Below are 9,270 nucleotides of genomic sequence, written 5' to 3'. Positions count from 1 at the left end.
CCTTAGAGCTAGGAACTGAACTTAGGTTCTCTTTAAGAGAGAGCAGTGCCGGGCGTTAGTGGCGCATGCCTTTAATCCCAGTACTTGGGAGGCAGAGGCAGGCGGGATCTCTGTGAGTTCGAGACCAGTCTGGTCTACAAGAGCTAGTTCCAGGACAGCCTCCAAAGTCACAGAGAAACCCTGTCTTGAAAAACCAAGAGAGAGAGAGAGAGAGAGAGAGAGAGAGAGAGAGAGAGAGAGACAGCAGTATCAACCTCTGAGCATCTCTCCAGCCCCTCAACAAATAATTTTTTTTTTCAAGACAGGGCTTCTCTGTGTATCTCTAGCTGTCCTGGAACTTTCTTTGTAGACCAGGTTAGCCTTGAACTCAGAGATCCACCTGTCCCTGCCTCTGGATGCTGGGATTAAAGTCGTGTACCACCCTGAATGAATAACTCATGAGTGCTGGCTCAAGAGGTGGAGGCAGAGGAAGTTCCAGTTCAGTTTGGGTTACATAGGACCCAGTCTTAAGCAAATGGTTTTGTTCTCAGTACTCCAAACCAAGTGTGGTGGTGTTCACTGGAATTACAGGCAGAGGATCAGGAGGCCAAGATCATCCTCAGCCAAATGGAAAGTTTCAGGCCAACCTTGGCTATTGGAAACCCTCTCCCATATATATATATATATATATATATATATATATATATCTTGAGATTGGAATTCAATTACAGACAGAGACACAGAGTCTTTATAAAAACTTTATTGAGGGGAATGGGTAGAAAATGGAAGTGATGCCCCTGGAGTTGAATAAATAAAGAGCATGAATAATACATATGCCCACCCCAATGCTTGCAGACACCCCCGGGGAGAGGGGCTGGCTGCCGGCTTACTGGGCTGTCAGCTGGATGGCAAAAACCTCGCCATCTGCAGGTGACTCGGCAGTGCCAGGGGTCTCGGCTCCGCCTTCGGCGCCCGGTGTCCCGCCAGCGCCATTGAGACACACCGCCTCGCCGGAGCTCTCGGCCTCCTGGACGTTGTACTCGCCCTTCTTGCAGGCCGTGGATTGTACGTAGAAGGCCAGGCCAGCCCCCGCGGCCAGCAGCGCCGCGCCCCCTGCAGCACCGCCCACAGCGACCCACAGCCACGGACCTGTGGGCGCACATCCTCGCCAGGGTGGGCAAACCCCTAGTCTCCCCAAGCCCTCTATGCACCTGCTACTGCAGCCTGTTGGAAGAAGAGGTCCCAGGAAGGCCTCTCCAGCATCGGGGGACCCCAAAATACCAATGTATACCCCTCTTAGGCCATGTGATTATAAGCTCTTAGACTCCCTATACTCTCCAAAAATGACCCAACTTCTCCCATCCCCCTAAGGGGATAGACAGGGGGGACCAGCTCAGCCTTCCTCTAGCTCTGACACACTCCAGCCCCATGACAGACAAGAATTGGGCCCACCATAAACTACTCCGAGGACATCTCTGACCCCAGTTCCTCCGCGGTGACACGTGGAGAGTGAACTGGGTCCTAGTACCCACTCTAATAAGACCCCCCACACACACACACACCGGCCTGTCCTAGGGGGTCTTCTCCCTTTTGTGTGTTTGAAAAGGTCTTATGTGGCATAGGCTGGTCTATAGTCCCTGTATAGCTGAGGATGACCTGGATCATTCTTTCTTTACCTCCCATATATCCCTCCAGCATGGAACACAGGAGCAGCATTGTTCTGGCTCTTGTCAATTCTCTCTGCCTCCACTTCCCTCCCCTTGGCCTCTACATTGGCCCCCTTTGGTCTTGCATACTGAGAGGCAGAGTCGGGGCCAGTCATCCCAAGGCCTGCATCACTCGTGTTGCATGTCCCTCGCCCCACCTCCACCCCAGGAGCCCACCACTCACCGGCCACGCGCACCGTGATGCGTCGCGCGTGGCGCCCATGCGCATTGGTGGCTGCGCACTCATACTCGCCGCCGTGGCTGCCCATGGCGCCTGACACGCTCAGAGTGCTGTTGTTGCTGGAGAGGCCAAGGTTGAGAGCTCCAGGGGGCGCGCGCCAGCTGATCTGTGCTGGAGGCCAGGCCTCTGCACGGCAGGTCAGGGTGAAGTTCCCGCCTGGCCGCACACTTGGAGGCGAGGCCGCCAGCTCCGCCACAACAGGCCGGTCTGCAGGGGCACGAAGAGGCTGCTCAGCACTGGGCGTTAATCAAGCATCCTCGGGATAGGGATTCCTCAAGCAGCCTGATAGCACCCCTTCTGGGATGGGCGGGCAAAACCACTTCCTCCTATGAGAGTCCGACTCCCACCACCCACCTGCTGTGGAAACAAAGGTGCTTGTTTCTTACTGAGGGGTACTGAAAGAAGTCCCTCTGAATTCCCATGGGTTTGAGATTTTTCCCCATGGCTGAGATGGAGAGGAAAGAGAGCGAGAGCGAGCGAGGGCCTAAGTAATTCTGGGGGCCTGTAGTCCCTTTGTAGGCTAGGCTGTCGCTCTCATGGACAGAAATCAGGCTGTCCTGGAACAGAGATCAGCCTGCCTCTGCCTCCCGAGTGATAGAATGAAAGAAAACTGGAACTAGAACGCCCAGCTTTGTGCGTGCTAACCGAGCACTCCAGCCACTGGACTACACCCCAGCCCTCGAGGAGCTTTTCTAGCGGTGAGTTGCCTCCATCCAGCGTTATCCTCACTCACATTCCACACCAACAGTGACGGTCCGTGAATCCGTGCCATGCGCGTTGGTGGCCACACAACGGTAGGTCCCCGCATCCTCCCGGGACACTTGCAGCCTCTCCAGCCTGGCGGCACCCTCCCTGGAACAGCGAACCCGTGGAGAGGGGCGGCCCCTGGCACTGCAGACCAGCGCCGTAGCCTCAGCTCCTTCTAGCCAAGTCTGATGACTTGGGCAGCTGAATTCATCCATCTGTGGCGGCGCTGCAGAGCAGCCACCAGAAGGAGGGGTGTCAGGGAAGACAGGGACCCTGGGATACCCTGCATTTCCCGCCCACCTCCCCTTTCCCCTCCCCGCTCACACTCCGCGCTCACGACGACAGTTTTGACCGTGGAACCGTGCCGGTTGGTGGCATTGCAGAGGTAGATACCCGGTGAAAGATTACTAGAGGTCACAGAGTTTCTAGGACCAGGGTTTGAGGATACCAGGGGCAATACCGCCCCCTTGCTGGCACCCTCGGAGCCCAGGCACTCCACGCGTGGTTCTGGCTTCCCGTCAACTTCACAGGAAAACAGCCTTCCAGATCCTTCTACCCACGTCCAGTTGCTCGGGCAGCTCAGCTCCTCAAAACTGGGACCATCTAGGAAGCAGGGAAATAGGAGTTCACACTGAGGACAGAGGATACATGTGTGGGCTTCTCTCCAGCCACCCTTACTCACATTCCACGGTGACAGCCACATTTTTGGCTGCTGATCCTCTAGCGTTGATGGCTTCGCATCGGTAAATGCCAGCGTGCTCCCGAGTCACGCGCAGCAACCCTTCCATGACTCTGTCCGTGTCAGAGCGCACACAACTCACATTAGGCGGTGGGACCCCGTGTGCCACACAGCTAAGCGATGCCTCTGTTCCCTCCAGCCAAGTAATGTGTTCTGGGCAGCCTATACTGTCCAGCGCTGGGGCATCTGGAACGGATTTTGTTTTTTAAGGCAGGATGTCCAATAGCTCAGGCTGGCCTCGAACTCCTTATGTAGCTGAGAACTATATTGAACTCCTGATCCTCCTGCCTCCTACTTCTAAGTTCGGGACTTTAACTGTGCCTGGTTTATGCCATGCAGGGAGTGGAACCCAGGGCTTCATACATGCTAGGAAAATAATCTACTTATTGAACCCAGGCCCAAATTTGGATCTGGAGCCCCATCTGATTCCCTAATGACCTTTTTTTTCTACCTTCTGCTTCCAGAAAGGGTTTGGCAAGCTATATCCTGCATGGGAGATCTCTCTCTCCCCTCTCCCTCATCTCTCCCCCTCCCTCTCAGGGTTTCTGTGTATAGCCCTAGCAGTCCTGGAATTCACTTTGTAGACCAGGCTGGCCTAGAACTCACAGAGACCGGTCTGCCTCTGCCTCCAGAGTGCTGGGATTAAAGGTGTCAGCCAGTTCACATATCCTCCCCGCCCCGCCTAGAGTGTCTCCTTAGTTCCTGCCTGAACTGATTGTTTCTTCTTTTACTCTGTGTGGTATTTGTGTGGGAAAGCATGACCCAGCCCATGTGTGGAGGTTGGAGTCAGTTCTCTCCTCCCCCCCTTTACATGGGTTCTGAAGATACTCAGTTGATCAGGCCCCTTTGCTGAGGTCTCAGGGTGCTTTTGACAGATTCCTACAAAGAGTTCATGGGACCTTCCCAGGTATACTGTTTTGACTGCTGTTCTTCCTGGACTGTACCCAGGCACCACCACCAAGTTTATGAACACCCCACCACTTCCCTTCAGGGTTTTTCTAATTCTGCTGGGGCGGGCCTCTTTGCTTCTTGTGTAGGCCAGCCCCCCGAGCTCCAAGAACCAAAAGATGCCCATGTCCACCTCTCCTTACTCACACTCCACATTCAGGGTCACGTCCTTGACAGCCTGGCCCTGGCCATTGACTGCTGTGCAACGGTAAGTGCCTGCGAGGGAGCGAGTCACTGGACCCAGCAGGCCGAGCGCCAGCACAGCGCCCCCGCTATCAGGCCTAGCACAGTGCACTGAGGGCTCCGGGTTTCCACGGGCCTCGCAGCGGAGGCTCTGCTCTGGACCCTCAGGCCATGTCCAGCTTCTGGGACAATCTGAGTCATCCAGCCGGGGTGAATCTGCAGGCATGAGGCAGAGGGAACACAGTTAGGTTAAAGATAGGGCCATAGATATAGTCCTTGGAGGTCACAAAGATAGGGTGAACACCCACTCACACAGGACACGAAGCTCAGCGCTCTGGTTCTTTCTTAGGGTCTCCCCGTCCACTTCGAGGGCAGCTTCGCAGAAGAAGCCCCTCTTGTCGTCCTTCTCCGTGACATTTAACTGGAGCTCAGCGGGTTGCCCCGGGACCGCAGCTGAAATTCCCTCTAAGGTAACAAGGGCTCGAGCCCCAGCCCAGCAGCTTACGGTTACCACCTTCCCTTCAGGGGCTACTGGCTCACTTAAAGTCAGAAGAGGAGTAGGGAAACCTGGAGGGGTGTGTGTGTAAAGCATTGGGTGGGGTTCACTGGCACTCCCCCCTCAGGTAACTCAGTCCCCCCCACACACACACCTATTTCTTTCCATTCATTTCCAGCTTCCTTCCACTACTGCCTGGAAACTCTCCCGCCCTGCCTGTTCGGGTGTGGAGGCCCGCCCACTTTAGAGGCTCTGCCTCGGTGAGACTCTAGCCCCAGACACAGCCGTTGAAGCCCCCTCCTCGATTCCCCTTACTGTAAACAGTCAGATTTTCCTGGGTCTCCCTGCTTTCGCCCCCGAGGGTCACGCTGCATAACAGCTGTCTGGTGCCTTCCTGTTCTGCGCTTGGCGTAGCTGTGGCAGTGGCCAAGAGGCTGTCGCCATCGAAGGTCACGTCAGGCTGCAGCCTCTGATCTCCCAGCGAGAGGTAAACCCTGGCTTCCGGGGCAGGAAACAGTCCATCCAAACTGCAGCTCACCGGCCTTTCTGAGCCCACTTCTAAGAATCGGGGAGTAACCAGGCTCGGGGGAATTGGAGGCAAGGCTGGGGGAGAAAAAGAACCAGATCTTGAGTTTACATATTAAGCATTCAGTGTAGACCAAACAATTTACATGCATTGTTTAGTTTCATCATAAGAATACAAAAGGGCCAGCGATACGGCTCAGCGAATACAGGTGCTTGCCGCCAAGCCTGATTGGGTCCGAAGGCGGAAGAAGAGAACCAACTCCCACTAAAGTTGTCCTTTATCTTCCACATATGCATCGTGGCATGTGCATACACGCACGTTCGCGCGCTCTCTCTCCCTCCCTCCCTCCTTCCCCCTCTCCCTCTTCCCCTCTCTCAATAAATAAATACAAAAATAAGCAAACAAAAACCCCATGTAAACACTTTAAACTAGTACACGTGAAGGGCTAGGTGCTAAACTTTAGGCGATCTCACTACGCAGCCCTGCGTAGTCCAGTCTGGACTTACATTCACAGAGATCTGCCTTACCTCTACTTCTGTCTCCCAAGTGCTGGGACTAAAGGCGTGCGCCACTACACCTGGTTGCCACTAAACTTAACACCTGTCAGTTAGGGTTCACACTCACCAAAGGTGCGGAGCTGTCTGAGGGTGGAGCTGTTTGCAAAGAGTCCCAGGCCTTGTGGCCGCAGGTCCAGCTCCGCGAGGCACGAGAAATTGACTCCGTGATCTTCCCTGCGCGCCAGGACCGTGGCGGTGAGCACTGCGCCGCGCGCTCGGGGTGGCTCTCCCGCGAAACTGCGGCGGATCAACTCTTGGGCGCCCCGCAGCAGAGTCAACGTGAGGCTCGCTCGGGGTCCTGCTCCCGGAACCCTGCAGCTCAAGGTGAAGTTCTCGCCCACGGGCTGCCAAGGAGGCAGCGGCACTAGCTCTACCCGATCCGGCCGCTCTGCAAGGGACGAAACTTCGGCTCTAGTAAGCTGCAGTGCGCCCCCGGTTGCTCCTGGGAAGGAGGGCATGAGGGCCGGTGGGCGGAGCTTGAAGGGGAGGTCCAGGGACCTAAGGGGCGTGAGCACCCAGAACTCACGGAAAGTTCGAATGAGCCCACGCGCTTGTAGTGTGCGGCGCGCGCAGCGGAAGAAGCAGACGGGTTGCGTCTCTGGCTCTCGGATGTCCACCAGCTGCCGAGCCAGCCAGCGCAGACCCCTCTGGGTCCCGTTCCTGCGCAGCGAAGTCTCCAAGCCACCGCGCTCCGGCCTCGGACAGTTAGTGCTGCAGTTGAGCCACAGCGAGCCCCCGCGCTCCACGAGCGCCACGCGGGGCTGAAGGTCCGCCCAGAAAGGCTCTAGCGCGACCGCTGCCCGGGAAAACGCGGGCTCAGCCTGGGGACCCCCCCTCTCTGAAATCTTAGCGCCCCTATATCCCATATCAGGGGTCTCTGCAAGGACGAGGAGAGGCCCGCATCCCACTCAAGCTTCGAGGCTGGCACACTCTCAGAGGGGTTGTCTCTGGAAGCCTCGCTTTCTAAGGCAGAGATAGGGAAACTCGGTGCAGGGAGAACGGGGTCTCCGATGCACACGTCAATAGTGGGGAGGAGGAGACTCCAGAGGGGGGATGGGGAGCCAAGTGAATCTCAAGACTGTGGCAGATCGTCAGGATGGGGGTGGGGAGACACATTAAGTCTGGGGGAGAAAACGAAGTAGAGAGGAGACTGAGCCAAAGGCTTAAAGGAGACTGTCCCTAAACTTGAATAACTTGAACAGAAAGCCTCAAGGCTGGACTCCGGAAAGGAACCGCGGGAAAAGCCCCAGAAAGCCGGTTGCTAGGGCTACAGGTGGAGGGGGAACAGAGCCTGAGTCATAACAGTTGTGGAGATGGGGGGATCTTTGAGGATCACGAACAGGGATGATGCCAGTCTGTGAACCATAGGGCACGACAGAACAGGAAAAAAATAGGAAAGCCACAGTGTCTCCTGAGCCGGGTTGGGTGCCAAACCCCGAATCCAGAAAAGGTGCTGGGTTCAGATCTGGAAGATCGAGGTTTGCTGGGGTGGAGGACGGATGGGGAGAAGCCCCGGGCTCCAGGTGGCGGCAGAAGCGTGGGAAGCAAGAAGAGGGCGGAGCTTGGAGGGGACACCCGGGCTGCCCTCTCGGGTCCTTCAAAACCGCCCCCGCCTTGTCCACCTGGCTCCACGGGCGGACTCTTCTTACCTGAGATGCCGAGGATCCCCAGGCCCAGGACAGCCCAGAGGCCGAGGAGCGCTCGGCGCAGCCCTGGCGAAGGCCCCGGCATCGCCGCCGCTGCCAGGGAGGGGAGAACGCAGGAGGCGAGGGGAGCGCGAGTGATGGAGAACCGGGCTGGGAGGACGGCGCAGCGCAGCGGGTGGAGTGTGGGGGTGGTAGAGTTGCGCCCAGGGATTGGTTTAAACGTTGGTAACTTGGTTTCCAAGGAGGAGGCGGTGGCAGAGGCGGTGATGGGGGGCGAACTGGCGGGAGGCAAGCACGCACTGGGCTGCTCCCGGCCTTAACGCAGACGAGCTGACCAGGCAAGAGCAGTCCCCCGTGGGGGGACGTGGAGGTCGGCCTAATGGTCTAAAGCCTTCCGGGGGCGACCGTGGTCTCCCGCGTCATCTGTGGCGAAGGATGGGAGGGATGCTGTGAAGCCCTGCCCAAACTCCACCATCCTAGGTATAGATTCTGGGATAACGCGCTAGGGCTCCAAGCCACGCCCATCTTCGGCCTCTCCCAGCAGCGCCCCTTGGAGCAAGTGGGGTTGATTCTTCTTGGGGAGTCGTAGTATGCCGAAAGGGTAGTTTTAATTGGAGGGTGTGGGGATTCCTTCCTTAACTGATGCTTCGCTTTGACCTCCAGCAGATTGAGGATGGGAGCCACGCCCCTAAGACCTCCTCCGCGGAGGAGGGGATCAAGTGCCTGCGAGTCGAGGGCACGTGTGCGTGTGCGCAGCGTTCGCGGGCGTCTTCTAAATTAGAGTCGGCTCCGGCACCTGATCTGTATTTACCCAGGGTGCAGCGGGAATGTGTCTACAATGCTGTTGTGAACCGAGTCTCAGATCATCCTCGCCATGGGCACTGCAGCCTCTGCTGGATAACCAGAGCGAGATTCTGCCATCCAAGCTGGACCTGAGATCAACTGGTGACACTTGTGACCTCGCACATGTCCGCAATCTTTGACACCCCTCCCCACATGCATACCTGGCTCGGTGACTACAAACACGTTGCCAGGATGGACGTCTACATGGACGTCGCCCCATGTAGCCCGAGCAATCATCCTTAACTTGTTGCTATGCTGGATTTCCTATCTGGGCATCCGCTTCCTCTACTCCGCGCAGGAGGCCCCGCCCAATCCTTTTTTCCCCCTCCCTCTTCATTAATGGTAACCCCGGGGTATCGGGTCTAGCTCCACCCACTGGTCTCCGTTAGTAACGCGCAAGATCTGTAGTGGAAAAGGAGGTAGGCGAAGGAAAACTTAGCTTCCAATCAGCGCTGTGGTGTGAATCCACGGAGCCAATCAGGAAAAGCCATACCAAGAGCCAGCCCTCCCCCCCAGCCCAGGGCCTGGAGAGGAGGCCAGTTTAGCCCTTCTGACCCGCGGGGATAAATCCAGGGAAAACACTATGTGGAGAGGAACTCCGGTTCTGGGACTCCAGGCCGGTCTGGTAGGAGAAACGTCAGGTGCCTTGAGACACACAA

The 9,270-nt window shown here is 56.9% G+C and overlaps 1 protein-coding gene across 2 annotated transcripts; it reads right to left on the bottom strand.

The window, feature by feature from the left end:
• Positions 1-723: 723 nt before the first annotated feature.
• Positions 724-8,895, bottom strand: Icam5 (intercellular adhesion molecule 5). 2 transcript variants are annotated; one of them, XM_035443498.1, is made up of 11 exons: positions 7,772-8,895; positions 6,649-6,918; positions 6,190-6,510; positions 5,355-5,642; positions 4,856-5,110; positions 4,508-4,759; positions 3,356-3,598; positions 2,998-3,276; positions 2,660-2,899; positions 1,870-2,133; positions 724-1,203 (listed from the first exon to the last, which is right to left on the bottom strand). In XM_035443498.1, exons 1-11 carry the CDS (start codon positions 7,851-7,853, stop codon positions 866-868), a joined length of 2,832 nt encoding a protein of 943 aa, XP_035299389.1. In that variant the 5' UTR covers positions 7,854-8,895; the 3' UTR covers positions 724-865. The 2 variants fall into 2 exon arrangements, with proteins under 2 accessions (XP_035299389.1, XP_027267279.1); XM_027411478.2 differs by having other exon boundaries at positions 724-1,128; positions 7,772-8,894.
• Between the last annotated feature and the right edge of the window lie 375 nt (positions 8,896-9,270).

The sequence above is a fragment of the Cricetulus griseus genome, chromosome 4 (assembly GCF_003668045.3).
Source record: "Cricetulus griseus strain 17A/GY chromosome 4, alternate assembly CriGri-PICRH-1.0, whole genome shotgun sequence".
Lineage (NCBI taxonomy): Eukaryota > Metazoa > Chordata > Mammalia > Rodentia > Cricetidae > Cricetulus > Cricetulus griseus.
The sequence above is the reverse complement of the archived record's forward strand: the minus strand, read 5'-3'. Positions and strand labels throughout refer to the sequence as shown.